Genomic DNA, 26727 nt, shown 5'->3' on the forward strand with positions numbered 1-26727 from the left:
CAGCTGTGGGAGAGACAGGGCAATTGACTTTGCTTTCAGCAAGTTTTGTTAAATGCAATTTTTTTATTTTTTTTTTTTGTAGTTTGCCTTTTTACACTTATATTTGATAACAGATTTATCAAAACACTTTGTATTTTATGGACAGCACCAGGAGAAAGATTGCCACAGGAAACTGAGGCAAGGCATTTTAGAACAAAAGTGGGAGTCAACTGAAACCTGTCTGATTTTCAGAACTGAGTTACCCTCGTCTAAGAAATAGCACACTTGACAATTTGGCTATACCTGAATGTATACTTAAGCTGGGTCTTTGAACAGAAGAAGAAAATAAAAACTAAGCAATTAATTATCCCAAAAGTATGGCAAGCAACAGAGCTCCTTTTTTCCCCCCCCTCTAATACAAAGAGGGGAAAAACACCCTTTCTGCCCTCTTACCCAGTTCCCTTAATACAGCTGTAGGAAGATGATAATTTGGACTATGAAGATAGCCCATCTTTATGATAGGCTACAGGTTGCCCTTGAAAAATGCAGCAAACTTTTGTTGATAGACGTTCTGTGTTATCAGACTAGGCTAATACCTACATTGATTAGAAATCAGTTTTTCTCCCTGACTTTACCAGCTGTAATGGCAGTAATCTGAGAACACAAGATTAAATTGGCAATTTGAGCAGTAGTTAATGTCTTAATTAGAACTTTTAAATTTAAAGCTTATCATCCATAGGGATTTTCAAGGGAGAAAATGACTTGTACCCCCAAGAGTAGAAAAGGGAGGGACTGTTGTGTAATGGGTAAATGGAATGAAATTCTGCTGGGTTTTAACTTTGATGTTGTCACTGGTATGTTTGGAATAACTAATTTACTTGCTCAACCTTACCTTATCCCTAAAATGGGCAGTGATCAACCTCTCTCTCAAAAAAAAACAAAAAACAAGGCATAATCATTAATAGTGGGTATCAAAATTGTTTATAGTTTTGTGTTTTAGCAAATAATTAGTTAGTTAGTTAGTTAGTTGGCTTTCCCTTATGGCTCAAATTTAAGCTGAAACTGAACTGATGTATGCTTTAGGTCAGTCATTCCTGACCTTTTTTTAGCTAAAGGCACCTGCTATTATCTTTTCCTCTGCTTTCTCCTCCCTCCTACCACTGTGGCCACTTTCTCACTCCCACCAGAAGTTGTAGTGCCTGTGTGGGCTCAGAGGAGTTTTCACCTCACTGCTGAAATGTTGTCGGCCCTTTAGACACTATGGAAGGACTTAATTTGTGTGCTGAAGAGGGAGCAAAGCTGTGCCCTTAGAAAGAGGGGAAAAAAAAACAACTAGCCTTAGGTCATGAACAGTGGTTCTTCTGATGGCTATAAGTATCTGTAGCCTACTTCTGAATATATGCCCCTTTGATATTTATATTAGCAATAGTGCATCCTGATATCTTGTTAATGCTTTTTCTTTGACTTCAGATCTCTATCTAGGGTAATGCTGAAATCGAGATCAGGTGCTTTTAATTTTCATCAGGTGTTTCTCCTATCTCCATAGGCATTTGTTAAAATGGTTGCACACCATGTTTCCTTCCTAGAAGAGCAAGTACTTGAAGCAGAGAAGAGCCATGGCACTTTTCTTAATGCTGTTTGCAAACTGTTTCAATGTGCAACTATCCCATCTTTTAAAAACGTGAGTATTTTTAAAGCTGCTTTCAGAGGATGGGGAAGATGTTAAATACCTTTTATAGATCAAATGTGGCCTTCCAGGAGATTTGATTTTTAATTTTAAGTTGTGTAAAAGAGATACCCGTGGTTTGCTTCTGTGAAGGGATTTTTTTTTTTTTTTAAACAGATTCTTTCAATGAAATTATTTAGCAGTGCATATATCCCCCCTCACTCCCCAGCCCCCTTTTTTTTTTTTCTCCTCACAGAGATGGTGCAGTATTATGCTGATATGCATAAAACCAGATAGGCAATAATATGCAGGTATCAGTGAATAGGGACAGCTGAACCAATTCAGGTTTTTGTTTGGTGTCAGAGCAACCTCTGTAAACTTCCATTGCAGAAGTGAAGTTCAATTTCTACAGGTTCAGGACAAACCTTAACTGCTCACAGAGTGTAATGATTATGCAGAGGTGTGGAAAGAAGATGGTGCATGCTGATTTGGTCTTTGGATAATTTAGCTGTCAAACTCTAGTGAATCTTAGAAAACCCTAGTAAAAAGTGTAACTTGTCCAAATTTGGTAATATTTTCATAGCAATGGGAAAAGATGTCCCTGATATGAGGACAGTTTTCTGCCAATTTAAAATTTCTGCTGTAGATTATGAAGGCAACGGAGCTTTTCAAAAGGGCTAAACGACACATACTTTTCCTTAATTTTGTTATCTAAATTGGCTTATTTTTGTTCCTTAAAACTTTCCAAACATGTTAAGCCTGCAGCAGATACCCAGTCTGGGAAAAGTATCAATGCTGGATTTTTTTGCAAGGTTGGTCTGCCTATACAAATAATGTTGTATAACCAGGATGCCAAGAAGAACGGAGAAGGCCAGACTAGTTACTCAGATGCTGGCTAGAGTTGGGCTCAAAGATAATACAATGTTTTTAATATATATTTTTTTGTCCTTATAAAGAAAAATCTCAAATATTGTGTAGTTGTGTATTCACACTTGCAAGCATCTTGGAATGATAGTATTAGTGAACAAAAGAGAAAAATAAATAGGGAATGGTGTAACTTTCTACTGTATCGATCTTTTTCCCTTCCTCTCATCTTTTTCCCCAAATATAGTACAACTAGAAAGCATGGTGAGAGAGCTAGCTAGCATGAACACAGATAAGAAAAGTGATTCCCATTGTTTTGCCATTATATTGCAAGGTGCAGTCTTTTTTTAATTTTTTTTTTTTTCCTTATCTTTGACTGTGTTTGGGTATTCAAGTTGTTTCCTATAGAATTCCAATGCACAGTAACACTGGGAGAGGTGTCAAACCTGTGGGAGAAAATTGAATAATCAGAATTCACGCTTTGTGTTAGGAATATCCAGAGGTGGTTTGAAAAGAAACGACCTTATACTAAATATAAATTACAAATATGACTGTGTAAGTCTGACAGGTTATAAGAATATAACACCTCCTGGGGGAATGGAACAGAGGAAATAACTTTCTCCTGTGAAGTTTGCAGCTCTGTAGCAGAAAATCTTTTCTCCTGTAAAGATTGAACTCTGTATGGGAGAAACTGTGAATTCAAATCTTTTGTCCAAAGATTTTATCTGTGCCCTGGCTGAATGGGGTTCAGCAATCTTAGAGAAAGGACAGGAAATCTATTTTAGAAAACTTTAGTGTGGGGAGTTGTTTTTTTTTTTTTTTTTTTTTTTTTTAAAAATCGCTAGTATCTTTTCCAATGGATCAAAACTGAACATCAGTAACTCTTCAATTTTTTCACGCATTTTGTGATAACTGCCATTTCTTAAAACCAGAAAATGTCTTTCAGTGTCATTAGATAATACTTTTGACAGAGATTTATTTTTAGAATAATTTTTAACCCTTGTATAGTTGCAGGGAAAGGCTTGTAAAATTATAACCTCCAAAAATCTCATACTAGTGCTATGAAGAAAAAATACACATTAGATTTTTCAGGGACTTTTTATTGTCAAACCAACAGCATAGTTCATGAATGGCATTGATTGGCAATGCTGCAAATGTTCTCCTCCAAGTGATTCCATTAGTTACTGGGCTGCCAACGCAGTGTTGCATGAATTCTAGAACATGGTACAAGAGAGGGTTATTTAACAAGATGTTTACCTTTTCCTCTTCGAGCCAAAACTGGGGTTGATATATGGTGGATCAGACACAGTTCTGAGAAAATATGCAAGTAGAAAAGATCCGTGGCGTTCACAATTAGCTATCATGTACTCAGAAAAAGTCATAATTTATGAAGGACAAACATCAAATTAGGGAGCTTTAATTCTGTAAAACTGTTCTTTACATAATCTAAACCAGCAAAAATTCGTTCATAACTGCCCTCAAAGGTGATTGTGATCCAAACTGGGAAACTTTAGGAATAAGAAAACCAAGATATTTTTGTTTCATATTCTTTTCAAACATAATGAGAATGGCTTGACAGATACTCAAAACCCAGTCTGAGAAGCATACAGAAAAGAGAGGGATGGTAGGTGTACTTGAAAAATTGTTCTGGAATTTTGTCGCATAGTGTAAAGAAGCAGATAGTTAGAAATTCACTGTAAGTAGATCTTTTTACATCATTATTCATAAACCCTTAATACTGTAGTGGTAGTGGGTTTTGTACCTGCAATTGCCTGGCATATTGAAAGCAGATAAAATGTCTTTTAAGCTTATAAAAAGTAGTGTTTCCATTTTAATTTTCTTACTTTCCATTGTACTCACAAAGTGTCCTTAGTGTTTTGGTTTGTGCTGCCAAGCAATGAGTGTGTATTTTTATTTGGAGCATAACTTAATGTGCTTTGTATTTCTTTCCAATAACAGTTTTTAAGTTTAATATTAAAAGCATGTTAATTTTAATTGTTATGAGATTGTTGTCAATTATTGATGATACTCTTAGGAATTTTCAGAATTTCTTACTGAGCTTGGAAAGAGATTATTTGTTTGTTTGTTTTTAATCCCCATTTTCTACTAATGTGATCTCTAGAACAGCAGCTGGTCATCTGAGGAGGGTTTTGCTGTTTTGTCTGGACTAAGGTGCTCACTAATGGTTTTGTTTGGTTTGGTTGATTTTTATTTTTTTATTTTTTTTCCCCTGACACCTAGATTTGAGTAAATTGAACTGGGAACTCAGTAATGGGATATGAAGTATTGTCAGTTTATTTTACCTGCAGCTATGCTTGAGGTTGATCCTGTCCCATTCTGATTTGGACTGATCTGCTAGCTGCTTTGGGAGCCGCAGAGAGGTGGCAATGGTTGTATGTCAAGAAAGGCAACGCTTCAAAATAGGAAGATACAAGCAAAGGGGTGTAGAAGGCCCAGAGGTCAAGATTTCAGCTACCTGAAGCTTTAGCCCTCATTCGCCAGCTTCCCTGAGGGAGCTTGCACAGCTGTTGAAGTGGAGTCTGAGCTTCTTTACAGAAGTCTGGCGTCTGCTAAGGACAACTTGAGAGAAGCTGCAACACTGTGCATGGACCGCAAACGAGCAGTGCCACTGGTGTGAAGGAACAGGAGGTGAGGGCGCTTGGGGCTTGCACACAGGAGTAGAAGTACAGACGTTCACATCAGGGCACTGAGAACATCAGAGGAGGCTGGGGAGGAGAAGTGGGGAGCGTGGGCTGTAGCATCCAGTAGGCACATGCACAACAGTAGGTAGTTTCCAAGCAGGTGCGAATGGAAGTCAAAATACAAACTGCTGCCCATTCCCTACTGAATGATTTTGCCTGAATGCACTTGCAGCAAGTGTGAAAAGTCTTTGCACTAGAAATGTCATTGCTAGAGTGTCCAAAGCAAGAGAATACAGTGGTGTGTAAATAAGGACTTGGGTAGCACATGTTATGAGTTATATACACAGCCATAGGGAGAAGTTGTAGTGTGATTGCGCCTTTACACCAGTCATTCTCTGTAAAGGGGCTCTTGTACTAAACAGGTGTCGCATGGAGGAAATCAGCTTTTAATTGAGCCATCACGCTGAAACGTTAGCAAAAAAAAAATAAATGAATCTAGTTAACATTCAACAGTGAAATTAAAATAACAATCTAGATTCTTTTTTAATCAGTGCTAAGAATGGCTTCTGACTTCCTGTTCTCCAGTGGGAAGGGATTAGGCCCTTCATGTTTTGAAAGAGACTGAGCCAATTCCTGTTGCAAAATTCCAGTAGAGATCAAATGAATGAAAAAAACAGGAAAAACTTGATTTGTCAGAAAGCCACCTACATTAGTGCTCTCATCTCATTTCTGTCATCAAAATTGCTTTTAAACTATAATTGCATCTCACTGACAAAAGCTTCTGGCTACATATGTAAAGATTTGTAAAATATTGCCTTTCTATAAGCTGGGTTGATCTGTGCCAGAAAATAGAAACCCAACCTCTGCATGTAAAGAGCTCCTCCTCCAGAGGTCAGTTTCAGTGCCTCTATTGGTCTGTGTTGATGAGCTTTAAATATATTCTGCAGTACGTGGTTTACTAGGCTTTGATGCTTGCTCATGAAAAGCAGGAAAAAATTTTGCTTCAGAAACATTTTACATAACAGTGCCATGTGCAGAGTTAAAATGAATTAGTTACAGAAAAGATATTAGCTGGTGCCAGAGCAATAAGCAGTAAACATCTCTCCACCCTGCCCTTTTTTCACATTCCTTTTGGCGGCGGCTGTAAGGAATGCAGCAAGCAGTGGCTCCTGCTCACACTATTGATTTAAGCATTTGCATGTTATACATTGCAGCTCTGCACCAGCCTGTTTTCTTGGGGCAATATAGGATGTCTTGGGTTGTATCAGATTCTCTGTTTGTACTGTCATTTCTGTCTTCCATGTGAGGCTCTGTGCCATCATATCCATTGTTAAAGAGGACTGTGTGCAGTCATTGTTACAAAACAATGCATGTAAAATAGCTCACGATTCCGGTGGTTCGGGGTTTCTTTTCATAAACGTGTGCTGTGCTGCTATAGATTCTTTAAAAAACAAAAGCAATAAAACAAGAAAAGCTTAAACTTGGCCGCTGTGTCTCTAGCATGAATGCCCTCAGGCCATCCGAGCAGCATGTTGTGAAAGGTGTGGTTGAGTCAATATCTTAGCAGAATTACTTCTCTGCATTTTTCGCACATCTCAGTTTCTTTGTTACAGGTGTGCCATTTATATCTCTGGTGTTAAGAGATATTAACCATGTTTTGCAATATATTAAAAATATTCTCTTCTATTAAACAAAGGATGACTATTTTCCCTGTTCCTGTGTTTCTTGGGTTATGCTGTTTTCCTTGGTTTATGCTCTACCAGCTACGGTTTAAACTCTAGCTGAGATGCAGAAACATACTGCAGATTACATGATGTTAGGGTTAAACATCTCAAATGTATTGTAATCCACTGAGAAATTATGTTCTTGCCAGCCATAGTTGTGGTGAGCTTGTTGGGAACTTTGTTTTACCATATTTTTGTGGATTATTGTCTCCACGGCATGGTATGCTCCTCCATTTATTTCTGTAACCATGTAATATATACTTCTGTAATAGTGTCTCATCGGAGGAATGTCTGTAGAAATTGTGGTCTGTGTGACAAAAACAGAAATTCGTCTTTATTTTGTTCCTATTCTTAATTATTCTGTACACACACACACACACACACAAAAGTTCAATTCATAACTTATGGTAGGGGCTGTATGGCTTAACTGAGCTCGGGATGTGCATCTTGAAGCACACAATTGACGGTAGTTCCAGGCGCAAACCCGTTGCTGCGTAAACGCACCAGACAAATGGTGGCCAAAAGGATAGATGTGTACCATCATCCTGATGGGAATTAGAGGCGTACAGAAATAAAAATGGCTTTATTATAGTTGTACCATAAATCTGCAGTACAGCCTGGCACTACATTGAAATGTCCACAGAACATTAAGTAGGAGGCTGTCTCCGTGAAACTTGTTTGCTGAACTATGATAACACTTCAGCTTTCCACTTCAAGTCCTTTTTTTTAAAGGATTAAGGTAAATACATGATTTTTCAGAAGTGAATGAACAATCAATTTTATAACCGGATAAACTGGTACAAGACCCAAGAAGATACTGTGAGGCAGTAAAGGGTTTATGCAGAAAAATCCTCACTCCAGATATTCCACACAGAGTAATTTCTCTGTTAAAATCTGCATGCAGTTGGCACAAGAAAATATTGGAAAGGAATTCTTATTCTGATGTGTCTTTTATAATGCAGAACACGTAGCTTGTGGATTTTCACAGTATCCTGATGTGATACTCAGCTGTGACCTTCACTGTAAATCAAGTTATTTTTATGACTGTTTTTTTTTTTTTCTGGAAGTGCATTTATAGATTAAGGTGAATGAAATATGAAGGTGGTCTGAGAAATGAAAATCTTGATCCTGCATAAATACTTTCAAATCAAATTAATCCTAAGTATGTGTAGATATCTACTCACATGCAAAATGATCCACAAAATACTGTTGTTTGTGAAATCAGCCCGAACTTTAGCATTCCCCAAAATACCTGATATGACTTGTGTATGAAGTGAGGAGTGAAGTTAGTGAGGCACTGGCATTTTTTTTTTTCCCCTCTTTGTTTTAACAAATCTAGTGTAAGGCCACAGTCTGTTATGAAGTTGCTTGCTCTCCAAAATGTCTTGGGTAAGCAAGGTCAGTTTGAAGGAATTATAATTTTTAACAGGCATAGTCTGACAAACGTGGGTCCTACTTTCGTGCTCTGAGCAGTGTGAGTCTTACTCCCGCCCCATGTCGTGGTCTGCTTACGGAGTTTATTCTTGCCTTCCTGTCTGCCCTCCCTCACTTTCACACAGATGTCCAATTAACTCTCCCCCTGCTTTTGCTGCCACTCTGATGGTTCTAACTGGGACGCCCACCACCTTCTGAAAATATTTTATCAACTCGTTTTCAGTGCCTCTCTTTTTTCTGTATGAGACAGTCACATATGGAAGCCTCCTTCAGCATTCTGCTGGCTGCCTCTGTGACTCATTTTCTTGAATGACTGCTGTTCTCTCGGTGGTTGTGTGTCTTTCACATCAGTTTTGGTTGGGACCTTTATTTTTTTAGAGTTGCATTTCATCTAGGAGCATGGGTAGACATTAAATGCATCTAGAATAAATACCTGTATTACATGGCAGTAGTGAGACAGGAATAACTTGAACTCAAATAAGTGAAGTGGCTGTCAGGCTTTTCTGATGAACATGACAACTTGGCTGGATCTTTTGTTGGTATGCAGAAGTAACGTGAAACCAGCGTTTGTTTTTCTTTCATATGCTGGGCTATTAACTGGGGCAGTTTAGCAGCTGCTTATGCAGTGCGGAGGGGCACTAGAGAAGAGACAGAAATCAACTGGGGTTGAAAATCACTACAGCTGTCCTAGTGCAAGCTCTTCTCTCTTTGTGCTTTCAGTTTAATATATGCAGTCTTGAAGTAGCAGTAAAAGGGGTAATCTTGGTCCAACATACTTTCAAAACCAGGAACTTGTATGTTGCTACAGGGGAGATGTGCATCTTGTTTTCAAGCATCAAAACTGTCCTAGGTAAATACACATTTTTGCAGCAGTCTTAAAAATTATGCAAGCTGTTAATAAAATCTGTGCAACGGTTTTGTTTTTTTTTTTTTAGTACAGAGAAAGCTACTCAATTAATTCAAGTTTCAGGAAAAGTGCAGTAAGTAAGGAACTAAAGATGGTAATACTTACACATATGGGTTTCATTAATGTGAGAATGAGTGAAATGCTAAGTGAATTTAAGGAACACCTGGTCTCCTTTGTGGAGAGGAAAGATTGATCTGGTGTGGAAGAAAAGAGGCTTGAGCTTTAAATACAAAGGATTTGGGGCCAGATAGTTTTTTTTGTTTGTTTGTTTGTTTTTTTTGCACAATTAAGAATGTCTGGTGTTCACATATTTGTGACATGGTTACATCCTGCTAGTGTCCTTTTTCAGTCGTGTGCAACGTAGGCCAGTAGTTGCTTGCTTTGGTTATGACCAAAGTTATGTTGTTTTTTTTGTTTGTTTGTTTTTGATCATTTGCAGTCATCATAAATAGAAGCCCAACAGCCAAATAAAATTCTGCTAATATCAAATCATGGCAGGTAAAGTTAGGAATACACCCAAAGAAAAGAGACATCCAAAGAGCCTGTGGTTTTGTGAAGGTAAAACAGTTCTAGGCACTGGTAATAGGAAAAGGATGACATGGGTTTTGATCCAGAAGTTACAGTTTCAAGTTTCATGCACTGACTGACTTTATCATCGCAACTAGGAGCGTATATGGGAGCCAGTGTTCATGCATGGTTACTGCACAGTGAATTTTGTGAAAAGGTTTTGTCTCTTTTTCCAGTTGGTAAGTTTCTACCTTGATCGCCATCACCACACATGGTTCTGTAGGGAAACTTGCTTTGGGATTTGCCCATCTAGATCAGGACAACAGCCACTGCCCTGCTGCTGCTGCTCCTCAGCGGATCTGGCATACTAATGGCAGGTGCCATGCCCCAAAGTAGCCATCGGCTGCTTTCATGATAAGCACCAGTTCAAAGCATGAGTTTTTAAAAGGCACAAATGCAGATCTGTTTTTTTTTTTGTTTGTTTTGTTTGTTTGTTTTTCTTGGCAATAGCTAATCAGAACTTCATGGCTTCAGAAATATTTATTCCTTGGTGACCTTGTGCCATAGCAAATTCCTTTTCACTCGCATTACTGAAAGGTTTGAGTGCTCTTTAGGAATATTACTAGAAACACACTGAGTATCAAATGAAATACCATCAAACGAAAATGAAGCTTACCATCATGTCTTAGCATCCCCTACGTCATAGGCCTGACTTTTAGGGTAAAATGTTGAACACCTTTAGTTTTCAAGGGGGTAAGAAGTTAGGAGGGTGTGTTTGTTTGTTTTTAAGTTGATTTCTAATCCTCGCTGAAAAATCGCATGTTTCACAAAGTGGGGAACCTTCGATCTGCAGGGTTCCATCCCTTCTGGCTGGGCCATTTTCTGTGGCTGGCGGGCACTTCTGTCCGCGTAATGGATGCGTTGCAGGAAAGGTGCTTTGCTGTGCTGGAGCCTCTAGGAGCCGTAGTGACTAGCATTTTTTTCCAGGGCCTTCAACACAAATGTGCACGCACGCACACTCACACGGTGGTTCCCTTCTGCATGCTGTCTCCCAGCATATTTCCCTTCCCCCAGCTCTTTTACAAACTGTTTCTCCCCGAGGCAAATTTCTTGCTGTCTGGAGTACCAAACATGCACAGGCACTTTCTTTTTTTCTTTATCTTTAAAATTTCCTAGTGTAGCTATTATAAGCAGCAGTAACTTAAAGGACTATTTTACTTTTTTTTTTTTTCTGTTCTTAGTGCATGTGTGCATAAAAAATAAAAAATGAACCCATAGTTTATGGCTAAGTGAGGCCAGGTTTCTCCTGTTTCTTTCTTTCTTTCTTTCTTTTTTTTTTTTTTTTTTTTGAAGTGTCTTTACTCAGCAGTCACATTTTTTTCTTGTGGTAAAAAATGCAACATGAGCAGATGGCAAGTATTAACACATGAAATGCGGTGCCTGCTTGAAGTTGATTTAACAGTGCTCTAGGTTTCTGTCACTGGCGTTCAGTTAGTTAAGTAGTGTTTACAAGTTAATGAATTTGTTCCACTTGAAATATTTGATGGTATGTGCTGAGGTTCAGCAGTAAAGGGATCCTTTAGGAGTAATCGAGGAAAGCATGAGGTTTCTAGACACTGAGCTTGTGGGTTTTAGCATTTTTGCCATTAATAGTAAAATGAAAAGAGGCAAAAGGAGCCATAGTAGACAACAGCATACAGCATTTTCTCTTGCATTGGTGATGGTGCTCTGAGCAGGGCAGTGATACAATACCTTAGAGCAGCTCCATATCTGAATCGTATGTCTTGCTATTTTATTTCTATTGAATAGTCCCACATCTCAGGCAAGAATATGAAAAACAAAGTTTTATATTGCAAATCAGACAACACTTCCATATTTCTATATGATCTGCTTGCATTCTTGCATTCAAAGTATGAATGCAAACTATTACATATATATATAGGCTATATATAGCCCATGTTGGCAGCAAAACTGCCTAGAATGGGATGATCAAATTCAGCGTATTTTCAGTTCATGCCTAAGACTCCTTCCTACAATATGACATGCTATCTACCTAATAACACTTGAAACTAGGCCAGGTCCAAAAATTGCATTCACAGTAAGAAACAAAACAAATAGTGGTTGCTGGTAATTGAGAATCATGCGCACATGGGATTTTATACAGCTAATCCCTCTCTGCATGGATTGCTTAGTTTGTCAAAACTATGTCAACCTGTGAATGAGCATTCCTTGTCTGGCAAGCTGTAAGCATGAGTGCATGGGAAGAGTTAACAAATTGTGAGCAACCAGTTCCAAAATAGTATGTTTTAAAGGCTTAGTTGATATTCCTGCCATAAGTTTTTAAGTCTAATTTTGTTAAGGGTTTTGTAAAAATATGGTCCTCCCTCTACTAATAGTAGTTTATTCAAATAGGATGGAAGGCCAAGTTCCTGTTTGAAAAGGGGACCATAGCTGCTTCAGCTCTGACGTGAAATGGAAGATCCTAACTACCAGATAAGACCAAAGTAATTGCTCTGAATATGCACGAGTGCATCTTTAAAACCTTAAAGCTGACAGTGATTTACGGTGTCCCTTAGGAAGGCTTTTCTCTCGAGTAAACAACGCTTAGTTAAGCGCTGCTGAGACCGGTGCAGGAGCACACTTCTGGCAGGCAGCATGCAGCTCGCTCGACCCCGAGGCCTGAGGTCGGGGTATTTGTGCTACCTGCGAGATGGTCCCGTTAATCCCTGCCTGGCCGCCAGCCGCTCTGCTGCTGCATGGGGTTTATGCAGAGCGAGGAGACTTGTTAACCCCTGCCTTTTATTGGGCTTTGTGCACGTCTGACATCACTGGCAGCCAATCACGAGGTGCTTCGGGGCTGAGTTTAAAAGCTATTTCATAATATATTTATATTCAGTGCAGATATTTTGGGCCTCCAGTAGCATTCATTTTGTCGCAGAGTCCATGTGTCAATATGGCTTAAAAAAAAAAAAAAAAAGGTACGAAAATAACATGCTCGCTCTTCGTTGTTTGTTGTTTTTTTTTTTTTTTGTAATGCAGCTGGGTGGTGAAATGCTGTAGAAAGTGTAGCTGGGGTGCTGGAAAGCAGTTATTGTGGAAACGATTTTCTGCCTCCAGCAGCAGTAATGCTGTAAGCCCATCTTGGGCAATTGTCGTGTGCTCCTCGTGAGGCTGCTCCTGCTTAAGCAGCCAGACCTGCAAATACTTCCCAAGCTGCTCTGGCTTGCCAAGAACAAAAATGCAAGACAATCTGCAGAAATCGAGCACGTGCAGAGCCACCCTGGCAGCTGGGCTCAGCTCCGCAGCGCTGCCGTCACCCTCACGGCTCAGCCCAGACCCCCCCCACACCCAGCCCTGGTGGGCCTTTTGCCTTTGCCTGGTCCCACACAGAGTTTTACTCGTACAAAACTCGTTCACAACTTGACCGTATTGATGGAGGGCTCTTTCCTGATCGTGTTTCTTCCAGAAAAGTCTGGTTAGTCCATCCCAGCCGCCACACCATTCCTGCTTAACTCTTGCATTTCCAGAACACCTGCATTGGGACCGTATGTGATTGTAAAACCAAAATACTATGATCATTCTTACAGTCTTGAAATTATTTTTGGTAACAGGTATAGCTTCTACAAAACCCTATTTCTGTTATATAAAAAAGAAATGGGACCTCAGTGGTGGGACTATGCTTTTTTTCCTTTAATTTTTAGTTTGGGCTGATTCATTTCCCAGTTAGGCACAATGGCTGTGCTCACGTCAAGCTGCTAAAATCTCTATTCACATATGTTCCACGACAGGCCTGCAAAGCGTACATGTGTGGGGCTGACTCCTTCATCCTGTTGGGATCCCAAAGAGTTTATCTGCTCCTGATCAAAAAGACTTTGAAGAAGCTTTTCAGATGCTAGCTGTATCTCTAGCATGCTGTTCACAAATGATTCAGAAAATGAGGCATACAATGAGATGAGAAAGCTTGTTGACACAGTTATTTTGAGATCACAGAAGTGAATGCCAACTGCAGAGAGTGTAGACAGACTGCAACATTGAAAGACTGGGTGGAAAAACTTGTAGCCAAAATGAAATGTCAATAAATACAAGGTGATGCAAATAGGGTTAATGTGAGTGAGCCCTGCATGGTGTTGGTCTCTGAACAAGCATCACAGCCTCATGAAAGCCTTCAGCTCACAGGTCAGTAGCAGGCAGGAAAGAAAATTGCATGTTAGGAATTATTAAGGGAAGTGCAGAGAAAGAAAATAAAAACCTTGCACCACTGTAAATCCATGGCTTCATCTTTAGTACTGACTGAAGTTCTGGGCCTGTTGCAGCAAAACTAGCAAAAGCACCTGGAACTGCAGTTTAGAACCACCTGTCTTTGAGAAGCAGCTAAGCAGACTAGGATTTTAGTCTTCTCTTTTCCACACTAAAGAAGGATTCATTAGAGTTTTTTGAAATCTAAAATTGCATGAGGCAGTAAGTAGAAATTATTATCAAGAAAACTAATTTTTTTTTCACGTAATATATCACTGAAGTTTGGAACTCAGTGTTGTTGTAAGTGAGAGATTTACATATGTTGAAGCTGATCAGACAAAGTCATTTAGCAGAGTTACCTTTCTAATTCTGAGATTCTTTATGCTGCAAATTCCTATCGGTTAGGAGAGCATTCAGAGCAGCAATGCAGCATACTTGCCCTGTTTTTATACCCTATGCATCAGACATTGGTCTCAGCTGGAGATGAGTTACTGAGCTTTGATTTGACAGCGTATGCGTGGTGGCTCTCCCTGTGTTTGTGGACAGATTTCTTCTACTGCTGTAGAACAGCACCATAGCTGCTGACTAGAGGTTGACGTACAAGCCAAACCTCATTGATCTTTGTTTCCTGCTGTATTACTCTTGGAAACTGAGTGTAATTTTCCATCTGCTACAACTTGTGGGTGGATCAGTTTCACTGTCTGAATGCCTTCTCATTGAGCATTAGAATATTGTATATTTTGTCAGGCTAAATTTAATGCTGCTGTATGCTTGCCATGTTTTTGGTATCTGCTGGATTGTCCAAGGTGCTGTGTGCTTTCATTTCCCATTGCCTTACATGGAAACACAGGAAATGTAGGACCAAGACCTATCTGTTTTAATACTTTATGAATGTTTTTTGCTGGCATGATTTCCCTTTTAGGAACGTTAGATTCATTCTAACTGTGAGGTCATTGGGAATGCCATGACTGTGATGTCACTGTGGATAAGAGGAGTGCAGTGGATGTTGCGTACCTTGTCTGTATCGCAATGCTTCCTAAGGACACCTACAGCATCCTTGTATCCAACCTGGCATGTTAGAATCTAGATGGGTAGACTAAATGGGTAAAGAAACAGAGCATCAGATTCAAAGAGTAGTTAACAGATTGTACTCTACCTGGATCTCAGTTACAGGTGTAGTTTGTCAGACATCTGCCTAACATCTTTATCAGTGACACGGAGGAGGAGACAGAATGCACCCTCATCAAGTTTATGGATTACAGCACACTGAGAGCTGTGCTCCAGAACAGGGCTGCCTTGCTGAGGACATCAGGAGGCCAGAGGAATGTGCTCACTTGAATCTCTTGAGATTCAAAAAGGATAAGCGCTATATCCTGTACTTGGGACGGACTGACACCCTGCTGTGGTACAAGATGGGGGCTGACCGGGTGTAGAGCAGCTTTGCTGAAAAAGACCCAGGGATCTTTTCAGACAGTAGGCTAAGCATGAGTTAGCAGTTTACCACCAACCAGCCTTACTGGGCAATATCAACATGAACATGACCAGTAGATTGATGGAAGTGATTATTCTCTTTATTGGGCATTTCTTACAATGCACCTTGAATACAAAGTTTAGTTTAGGGAGCCTCAGTATAAGAAAGATGTTGATAAACTTGACTGAGCTCTAGAGAGGGCCACAAAGATACTGGGGCTGGAGCCCCCAGTCGGTGAAAAGAGCCTGAGACAGCTGATTTTATTCAGCCTGAAGAAGAGAAACCTTACAGGGACCTAATAGCAGCCTCCCAGTGCATAAGAAGTTACCAAGAAGATGAAGCTAAGTTCTTTGGTGAGGTGCATAGCAGGTGAAGAGGAGACATTGGTCATAAATTGCACCGGGGTGTTCTGACAACTTGGTTGGGGCTGCTGGGACCACTGTAGTAAAATGGGTGAGTTTACATACAAAGTTTCATACCGATTAGTTGCCCCCATTTTATAGATAATACATGTAGTACTGGAGTACAATAACTGTAAAGATTCTTATTTAGTCATGTAGACTACATCCAAATGCCTTTAAAGTATAAGCTTGAGTTCAGTCATGTTGCACATTCATACTGTCTGATTGCTTTTTTACTTTTTTATCGTCTTAGACAAGGAGTCGAAAGGTTATTTTGTATTATGGCAATATTGAAACAAGAGAGCCAGCTTGCGAAGCAGGCTCTTTCCTTGACTTGGCTACTGCGACAGACACGGAGTGAATCATTCACCAAGGAAAGGAGGGTGAACTCCTTGTGTTTTGTTGTCTCCCTTTGGTCAATCTATTTTTTTATTAGTTTTATCTGATTCTCATTATAATTACAGACTGCCTTCTGGATATAATGCTACCTCACGGTTCAGATAGATGGTATTGTTTTTGTTTGCTTTTGTCTATGATATTACTCCAGAAAGTGAAAGCAGTTTGAGTTTTTCCTTGGGGACTTCAGCTGCTGTTTCATGCACAAGAGGCTCCAAATGTTTAAATATCTTAGACGAGAAAATGTGTTGGTTTGAATTGGTTTGTAAAGGGACCTATAATTTGAGGTTATTACTATTCTGGCATTGTATGTGCTCGACTCAGACACCGTATTAATAAAGAAAAAAGTGCTCATATAAGTCTCAAACTGACAGCTTTGGAGTCTGCTGTTTATGCCTTAACCCATTGCTGCAGAAAGACTGAGAGATGGGATTGGAGGTTTGTTGGAGAATCCCTGGCCCTCCACTTTAGCACCTTTGGGGAAAAAGCTATCTAACATCTGTGGATGTAACTTTCACTCCCCCAGGAACTGGACTGAAACAGTTGGCAAGCGATACATTAGTGAGTAATGAATACATTAATTTTGAGTGTTGGACATGAGTAGCAGACATAGATAGTACTGTTGGACTTTGCACATTTTTGTTTGAAGTGCCACTGGATAGTATGAATACAGTTTTTTTTTTTCTTTTAATTTATAATTTAACTTGTGCAAGAAGGCAGAAAACGTACTTAACCAAAACCTACATAACCCTAATACCACGTGGGGTTTCCTCAGCAGTTAGGGAATGGAATAAATAGCCTGGAAATGCTGAGTTTAAAGCCCAAGGTTAACACGATTAAGACCACAGACAGAGTTCAAGTAATTTATTGCTTCTGTGCCTCTGTTACAATTACTGAATAATAGAAGTTAGAAACAACTTTCAGAGGTCATCAGGTCTGGTTCCCTACTGAAAGCAAGGTCATCTCTGCAGTTAGATCAGGCTTGCCAGGGTCTTGTCTGGTCGAGTTTTGAGCATCTCTGAGGATGGAGATTTTACGACCTCTCTGGGCACCTGTTCCAGTCTTTGAGTACACCATCAACTGTAATCTTTTGCATATGTCTGACTGGTATTTCTCTCTCTGCAACTCGTATGAATTGTGTGTAGCTTTTTTGCTGTGTTCTTCTGAGTTGAGTCCAGCTCTGTTTTCTCTTTAAGTAGCTCTGTCTTCATCTATTAGATAGTTGAAGACATCAACTGTATTGCGCTTCTCTTCCTCAGGCTGAGGAAACTGGCTGTCTTAACCTCTCGTCACAATATATGTGCGCCAGCCCCCAAGCATCTTGATTGTCTTCTGCTGGACTTGATCTAAGTATGTCAGTGCAGTAAATCCTTTATGAATTGGGGAGTCCAAAACCAGACACAGTACTGTGGATTCAGTCTCACGGGTACGAGATAGTTTGGAGTGATTGCTTCCCTAAGTCTGTTGGTTGTGCTTTTACTCACACTGGTGTGCCATTAGTTCTCATCACTGCCGAGACACCCCGTTGATTCTGGTTCAGCTTGTTGCCTGTGAGGGCTCCTGTACTTTTTTCTCCAAAGCTGTTTTCTAGCCAGCTGTTAACTGGGTTAGGTATCAATTATTTGACCTAATTAGATCTATGCTGTCTCTTTTCAATCACTTTCTTTTGTTTGAAGTGTTGGGTGTGGAGTCCCAAAGGATTTGCTCCATATTTTCTTGGGGAATGAGGTACGGCTAAGCATCCTGTAGTTCCCCATCTCTTCCTCCTTGACCTTCTTGAAGATGAGGATGACATTTGGCTTTTTTCCAGTCATCAAGAACCTCCTCTGATTGCCCTGACCTTTAAGATGACAAACAGCATCCTTACAGTGATGTGAACCAGCAACTTAAACATTCGCAAATGCATCTGTTTGGTCCAGTACACCACTAGGTTTTTTCGCTTGCTTGTTGTTTTTACCAGTTTGCTGTAAGAGTCTCTATTCAGATCTGCCCCGTCTTGCACACCTCCTTAGACTCTACCTCTAAAGAGGGACTTGGGAATTCTGGGGGCAGAGCTGGCAGTAAATCCCATGACAAAGGATGTATTGAGTTGTCTCATTAGTAAAATGAGCTTGTCCTTCTAACTTGTGTTAGAAGGATATTGTGATTTCAGATGTCCAGTTTCTGCCTTTCATGCTCCTGCAGATAGAAATGCTTGGTATTATTGTTGCTATTTATCTTAGTTTGCCTCATTCTTTCTTTCAGTCCTGCTGCCTTTTGGCTTTCCTGAAGATTAATACATGAGGAGCGGCCCCAAATGTATCCCCGCTTCTTGTTGAGAAATAATTTGGGAGAGTGAGAGTGCTGAAACCAGAGCAAGCTGCCTTTAGGAAGCCTCATAGATGCAGACTGTCAGACCAATCACAAATCGCAACAGCAAAACGAATCCAGACTTTCTTTATTTTTTTTTTTTTTTTTTTTTTTTTTTAAAGGACGTGCTCCTTCTGGCAACAGCATATAGGGGAAATGATTATATTAGTGAGAGACTAGATTCATCACTGAAAGGAAGAAAGGCTGGTGGATAGCATGCATAAAGCACAAGATCTCAGTCTGTACAGTTGGAACACATCTTGCTGTGAGGTTCTTCAGAACTGTTGCATCTCTTCGCTGTCTCGCGCTCTCTTAGCAAAAGCCTCTGTGGCTTCTGTTTTTTTAGACAGCTAATAAACTGCTTTAAAGCCTTCACAGTAATCCCCTGGACTTAAAGGAAAAAGGAGAAAGTAACATTGCTTTCAGACAGAATCCTGTAGCATGAATTTACTGAGGTTGGTACTGGAAGGCTTTGTGGGTGCTGTGGTGAGGTCAGATGTCCGGCTCTGCTGGCTTCAGCTCGCGACAGGCACAGGTCCCAGAGTCAGAATAGACTTTTGTATTTTCTCAGGAAGAATATTCTGCAATCTGTATTCCTAACCAAGGTGTATTCTGGGCTTAAAGAATCAGAGATAAATTTCTTAACCTTGCCGACATAGTAAAAGATGCAGTGCAAGTCAAGTTGAGAATGAAGTCCAATTCTTGCAAGTCATACAGGGTAAAGAATGTAAGTATAAATTGGGGAGATGAGCATAAATCGGGCTCTGAGGCTTGTGTTCTGAAAATTGGAGCGATCTGACTTTACTGTTGGCCTCCCTTTCAGAAGCTGCTCTCTTGAAGAGAAGAAGAGAATTTACACCCATAATCTAGCTTTTGCAATTAATAGTTTTGGCACCTTAGCACAAACCCAGCTATCTTCTGTGACTCCAGGTAGTGTGCCAGACTGGACTGGGATGGCTGCAGTGTGGTGACATGCTTCCTTCTGCTGAGCCTGAGAGAAAAATAACCTCTGGGAGAGGAATGGGGAGGACAGCTGTAGGCAGTGAAGTTTTAAACCAGTGCTGCAGGATCTGCCAGAATTCCTCTGTCAGCCTGGATTTAAATCTGGGCTCTGCCGTGACTTGCTGTCTGTCTGTCATCCAACCTTCCTGTCTTGGTTTCCCAAGGTGTAACAGTGTTTGACTAGTTTGTAAGGCTATTGTTAGGATTAATCTTCGATCTATTTTGAAGTTGCTAATTAAAAGGTGATTCCTTGACACTGGTTAAGCAACTTTGAGAAGCTTTAAGAAGCTTCTGAGAAGCTTTGTTAGTTAGTTAAGGATAACCCTTAGCACTGTTTTTACACCGCTTGTTTCTTCACATTCGTGTAGATGACGTGTGACGCCGTATTTTCACTGGAGCGTTTTACTCAGCATGCGCTATAGAAGAGCCGAGCTCGTTTGTCTTGGCACAGTGGGTTTGCTAGCCCCACAAACGGGAGATAAGGATTACCATGGAAGCCATCCAAAGCAAAAGAGGTCTCTGATGTGGCAGCAGTGCACGTCAGACCCCCTTTCCTCCGTTAAAAATGTCCTTATTAAATTATTTTCTTAGCACATAGTGAGTGTTTAACGGATGATAGTATGCCTGAGAACAGAACTGCGGATTATCTCATGTTTAAATATGTATGGATTTAAGGTTTAAAAGAAGTCCAAAGATGTTATGCAATTTTAATGGTGGCTTGACTTATTTTTGTGTTAAGAGGAGCTGCAGGAGAGAAAACTTCTTTCAGGCAGTATGAGGTATCTGGACAATATGATAGTAAACTATAAGCAATTAATGCAGTGGAAATGTTGGGCAGTGAAACGACTTTCTACTTTAGAAAAATTCGGATGTATAGAAGGTCAGATTTCAGTGCATTTACACAACTGGCTGGTAACAGCACTTTCTGGTGGGTGCAGACGGTTCGGCTGGGTGATGCCTTTTTGGACTCTGACCCGCTTTCACAGACTGTTCTATCCTCAGCCCCTGATTCAGAGTGGTTCCTTCTGAGAAGAATGTGCAGGTGAGGATTGGTTGTGCTCAGCATCAGAGCTGACGTGAAAAATATTGTGACTATTTCATAGTTTTCCCAAAACTGTCTCACAAGAGGCCACTAGCACTGTACTAGATGGACTGGCAATAATCAGAACAAGACTGGTTAGAAGAGTCAAAATTGCTAGTTTTTTATTCTTAAGTATTTTTTGATGTTGAACTTTAAATCTATTTTAGTTGAAGTTAAAAATATTTTACCATTGTTTTATAAAATGGTATATAAAAAAAAATAAGATTGATAGGGACCAAAATCAACATTTTTGAAATTTTGTGGGAAAATTTTGGCCTTTTAGTTAAAATGAGGATGTTTGCCTGATTTTGGAGCTGCCCAAAAAACAGCTTTCAATTTTTGCCTGGCTTTGATCATTCCTACAGTCTACATATCGATCTTAATACCCCTGAGAATGACCAAATCTGGAAAATAATTTCTGCCAGACAGGCAAGAATCAACTCGTATCTTTGATAGCAGAGTTTAAATTGTTGTTGCAGGTTTCTGCAGAGAAATGCTCCTTGAGCTGCGCTCCAGGAAGCTTTGGAGGTCCTCCACTGGAAGCTAACAGCAGCAAATATGTTTATTGGTGTCAAGGGAAAGGTGTTAGTGCTGCTTCAGGTGGTGGGCAGCAGATGTACGATAAATGGCTTCAGGAGCCGTGGAGACATGAATAGCACTTGAGGCAAAGTCAGCATCACGGCCCAGCAGTGTGGACATAATATTTTATTTTCATAGCTTTGAAGAGGCAGAACTGACCAGGAGCTCAGCTCAGGTGGATGAGGAATAGCTGCTCCCGTACAGCTATTGTTAATAAATCTGGCTGAGTTGAACTACCAAGGCTTTAAATGGGGTAGCCTTAAGTGAGGGTTTTTGTTTGTTTGCTTGCTTGTTTTTTGTCTTAAAAAAGGTGGTGGTGGGGGGTAGGGTGGTGTGTGCAGTCTGGCACGATTGCTGTATTTTCTTCAAAGTAAGAATGGAAGTTCAAGTTGCTGACTAAGTTTCCGGAAATGCAGCATGTGAAAGGTTAACTTATTTTTTTCTGTAGGAAATAATATCCCTCCTCGTTTTCTCAGGTAATCTGCTATTTTCTGTCTGTGAAAATAGCTCAACGTTTTAGCTGGTAATGATCAGGCACACTGCAATAGCCCAGATAAACACGCTGTTCGGAATAGGGTCAGAAATCCTCACAGTGATGCCACAGCTTTCTGCTGGTGCCTTTGCTGGCTGTGCCAGTGCCCCTGCACCCCAAGAAGCCCCCGCGGCCTGTGCTTGCCCACCTGCTTCTGCCATGGGCTCCCAGGCGATGGGATGGGCTCCATCCCTGTCCCTGCTCTGCCTGGGGGTGCAGAGGGAAAGAGCCAGGGAGAGCTGGGTGAATTGTCTGGCTGGGCTGGGCTCACGGCCCCTCAGGGGTGGATGCCCTACATCTGCCTCAGCAAAGCACTACCAAAGTGGATCACTGGAACATCTTTTAGATACTTAAATAGCAAGGCAACAATGTCCTGTGTCCACCCCAGGAATTCTTGCAGCACTTGCCTTCAGTGTAAGGTTGCCGTGCCGGAGCTGAGGCAAGCTGACTGAAGGCTGCCTATGAAAATTAAGCCAGCCGACACGTTCAGCACAGCATTTGTATTTTTCTTCAACAGAATGTGGAATCTGCCTGTGAATTAAGCTGTTTCCTGGAGGTGATATAATCTGTAAGCGATCACCTTTTGACCCAACTTCGCCATTCTGATGCTAGGGTGCAGTTGTCAGAGTAACCACAAAGCTCTTAAATGGGTCATCTTCGTACTCCTCTCATGTCTTTTGCTCTCCCAGCTGGGGGCTTGCGTTTTAGGGGCTTCAAACTGATTTTCTCAAGGGGTGCTTTTAGTGCCTTGGATAGTAAGTCACACAACTTGTCTCCCTGGATGACTGGGCTGCCTGTCGAAGTGTAACGCGCTGAAGTCTCTGGAGCTGCCACCAGAAGTTTTAATCTTTCAGGCATGATTGTACATGCCACTTCCTTTAGTTGCCTGCAAGTGCAGAATTACTGCGTGCACTTTATTTTTCAAAAGCACTCTCGAGTGCTTTAAGCTTTTCATTTCTGCTACTTCATCTAGCTTCATCTAAACCTGCTATTCTTCCTTCCAAATGCTAAATTCCTCTATCATTTCTTTATTCCTTATTTCCTCAGTTTATTCACTTGTTGTTGGATCTTTAAGTTAATGGCTTCCACGTTTGGGAGAAAAGCTGCAGTATGAGGCATCCCAACAGAGCTCTGTTTCCCACTCGCGTTTCACTGACTTCCCTACTTGTTAACTTCCTTCTCCTGGTTAGAAACTCCAGGGCAGTTGCAGATTGGGCTGCAACTGTGCCTAGATTTAGACAGATATGCGTGCTTTGTTTTTCGTGTTGTTATAGGCTGTTCTCGAAGGGGACTTCAGTGGGGTTCGGTAGTGCTGGATACCATTCTGTTGTGCTAAAACGTGTTTTGGCTTGAAATACCCAATGTCGTAAATGTTCAGTTTTGAAATGCTGAGCAAGCTTCCTGCTAGTGCCAGGTGTAAGGATTACAGCCCTGTCAGTGCTGCTGCTGGAATTCAGGTGCAGGGCAAAGCTGCTGGACTGCGCTCAGCTGTCTGAGACCTGACCTGAGACAAGTTAGAGGAGAAATAAGGATTTGTGTGTCAGCACGCAGTAGGTGCCTTAGGCGCTCACAGAGGCCAGCGAGATGACAGCTCCTTGTCCTGAGGCCTTTATAGCTGGGATTAGACACAAGCACGGTTTATGGCCACCTGGCCTTCAACAAACTGCTGTTGTAGGCACTGCCAGCAGCGGTTTTAATTTATGGTATGGATGCCATCCTAATGAGAGCACCAACTTTCTAAGAACCGTAATCCAGCTTGTATTATATTGTGACAGACACAAATCAAATGATCTGGAGGTGAAAAGCCATTTGTTGCCACTTAAGTCTTTATTTTTTTATGACTTTAATAGGCTTTGGAATTTCAAGCCACCCCCTCTCCTCCCGTTTTCCTTTCCCCCTCCTTAGCTAGCAACTGTATTGCTTTTTCTTTAAGCTTCAAAGCAGCCTGACCACAAAGGAATTATTTCATCTTCAGTATGTGTGATGTGTGCAGCACAGATTCCCTGTGCCCTTGTCTTTTAACCCTGCATGGCATTTGTACATTGTGAAGGAGAGCTTTTCTCAGACCCGTTCCTTGTAAAATGCTGTCAGGTTGTAGGGATCAGTATCTTTGCCTCTCATTTACTATTGAGAGTCCAAAGCATCTTAGTACTGCACTGTGAACGCAGGCGATTGTTACAGCTTGTTTTTTCCTCTCCTTTCTGTTTTGCAGACATGAGCCTAGTTGCTAGTAGTACTGCATGATCGATTCCGATTCTTTGTCTTCTCTTACTCAGTGGTTTTGACTGGCTGTTGATTTTCAATCTCAGGTGGAAAAAAATTGATTGCCTTCTACATTAAAGAGTCTAGAATTCTGCCCGTTAAAAGGAGCTTATCTCCTGCTTGGGTCTGCACATAAAACCTGCAAAGCTACATATGTCTGTTGATGATTTGCACTAAGTGTTTCTCTCCCATAGCAAGGTTTATATTTTCTAATATCTGGTAAGTGTCCTCCGAGAACGTGGTCTTGTTCTCCTAGATGGCCAATGGAGAGTTTGTCAGCAGAACCCCAGTCATCCTGTCTGCTTTGACAATGATAGCAGAGCAATGCAGCTTAGGTACCTGGTTCCTAGATCATTATATAAATTAATATTTCTGTCTTAAATCGTGCCTAGATGTATGTGGAGAGACAGCATCTATTCCAATGTATTACCAGTGGAATATCAAGAAATTTATGTAAACAGAATTGAAACACAACTGAAAATTAAATACAGATCAATGTGAAGATTACATCTACCTAGTAAACTGTTTTGTGGAAATATACATTACGTTTAGAGCCTGAAGACCTTTAGCTTTATGGAGGGTTAGGTTCTTAATTTGCCGTTGAGACTGTGATTTTAGCTAGAGGTTTGAATAGTTGCACTGTAGAAATATTATTTGATCCTCCTCAGTACAGGATTAATCAATTATTTGAATTCTTCAAAACCCCACAAGCAAAACTAAATCCCTCTCTATATTTCTTTAGTCAGTCTTTTCCAGTGTTACTAACTAATTTGCATTTTCTGTGCTTTAAAACTGATTTCCCCTGTGTTCTACTCTATTTTTAGCTGTTCAATATTAATCCAGCTAAGGTGATTGCTAAGCTAAGACTATAGAATCAGGTGTGAAAGCAAACAACTTTACATTTTCAGAATTGTTTACAGAGCCAGTTATCTTGTATTGGAAAATAACTTTAATTATGAGATGCTGCAGGGTTTTTCCCCCCCCATCTCTCTTGTACAAGAGATCAAGAACACATGTGCAAAATATAGGTGATCAAGAATCCACATCACCTGTGTTTAGGAGTAAGACTCATTTTCACCATTGTTCATATGGAATGCACCTGGTTTGAAGTTACTAGCTAGAGGTCCCTCATCTTTTCACAGCATTATGGATTCCCAAGATATGTATTGCAAAAGCAGGAGATTAAATGAAAAACATTTGTAACTTTACCATTCCAGTTCCTGATGCTCTTACCTGTTTTAGAGTAGCATGTTTTGAAAGAAAGCTGCTTCCCCCACCTCCAAAAAAAAAAAAAAAAAAAAAAAGTATTTGGCATAAAGGCACAAACGCAATAAAGCTACCTTACGAAGGAGTGTAACTTCCCCTGGTGCTAAAATTTGAACATACTATTTAACTATGTAAGTACTGTAGTTACAACAGGCTGTGGTTAAATATGCATTCTAGGATGCAAGGTGCAAAATCGAAGTAATCATCAGCATATCCTTGAACCAGAGCAAGTAGAGAACTCATTTTAAAAGCAGACAAAACCACAACTTTCTAATGGTGGGAAGTATAGTGTCCTTCATGAAGTAAAGCAGAATATAGAGTGGAAGGCTTTTTTGTTTTTGAGTTGCAGCTTTAAACAATTAACTTTAACATTAAAGGAAAAGGAAGTTGAGAGATACGGTTTGCAAGCATAGTACATCATGAAGTCATTTTCCATTTGGAGCCTACCATGTCTTTTGCCAGAGCACACTAAGTAGTACGTTTGAATTCAAGCGATTTCTAAATGTGTACCTACCTTTACAGTGAGATAATGGTTAGCAGCAGGATACCTGCTCTCCATTCTTTTGATTGACATTCATGCAAGCTACTAAAGGTTTAATCAAGCCACTTCATCATCCACATCTTCTTCCTCAGTTGGAATGCAGCTCCAGTGCATATTCTGAAGAATCTCTCAAGGTATTATTTCCTGTTGTTTAACAATAAGATTAATTTCTGTGCTGTTTCTGTTTCAGAGTCGTCCTCCATCAGTAGCACACTCCTATGATCTGCCAAAACTCTACAGAACTGAAGACTATTTTCCTATGAACTACGTAGGTACCAAATACCCAAACCACTAATTTGTGTCTCCCAACAGCTTTTTAGAAAAGGCTGGGTTTGTTCTTATGGCTCATGCTTCTTTCTAATGACAAAGTAACCATTACATGCCAGATCTTTGGTTTGTATTTCTATGAGCAGCTAAAGCTTTCCAATTGTACTGTGGCCATACAGAGTCTGGAACATTTATTCTAAGATTTGGTCACAATAGCTTTCACTATAAGCTTACTAAATCAGCAAAGAAAATACACAAAAACTTACTTTGTTTACCCTCACATTATTATAATTAAAATGATCAGGTTTAAGAGCATGCTAGTATAGCATGCTAACAGTATCAATACAACTTGTTAATAAGCCAGCTTCACAAATGTTCGGGTTTTACAAGGCAGAATAAAATAAGTATCAAAATTTAAGAATTCAATAAACCACATGTGGCTGGAGCTTCCAGCATTCCTCTTCAAATGAGGGGTAGGGTTTTAAAAGCTGTTGTGTAACGTAAGTTGAATGGTGTGAATAAACTTTCTGCAAAGTTATTATGGACCTTTGGATGTGCCATTTTGTAATGAAGATTCTATTTAACCAGCACTGAAGGAGCATAGTTCAACATCCCACCCGT

The 26727-nt window shown here is 40.3% G+C and overlaps 1 protein-coding gene across 1 annotated transcript in view; it reads left to right on the forward strand.

Moving 5' to 3' along the window:
- BCAS4 (breast carcinoma amplified sequence 4) overlaps nucleotides 1-26644 on the forward strand; it is a 40044-nt gene extending 13400 nt beyond the window's left edge. Inside the window, exons 5-6 of the mRNA XM_032198242.1 lie at nucleotides 1526-1660; nucleotides 26030-26644. Of these exons, the coding sequence (XP_032054133.1) occupies nucleotides 1526-1660; nucleotides 26030-26134 (240 nt within the window). The 3' untranslated portion in view covers nucleotides 26135-26644. The remainder of the gene's footprint in view (nucleotides 1-1525; nucleotides 1661-26029) is intronic.
- The last annotated feature ends 83 nt before the right edge of the window (nucleotides 26645-26727 follow it).

Source organism: Aythya fuligula, chromosome 16 (assembly GCF_009819795.1).
Source record: "Aythya fuligula isolate bAytFul2 chromosome 16, bAytFul2.pri, whole genome shotgun sequence".
Taxonomy (NCBI): domain Eukaryota; kingdom Metazoa; phylum Chordata; class Aves; order Anseriformes; family Anatidae; genus Aythya; species Aythya fuligula.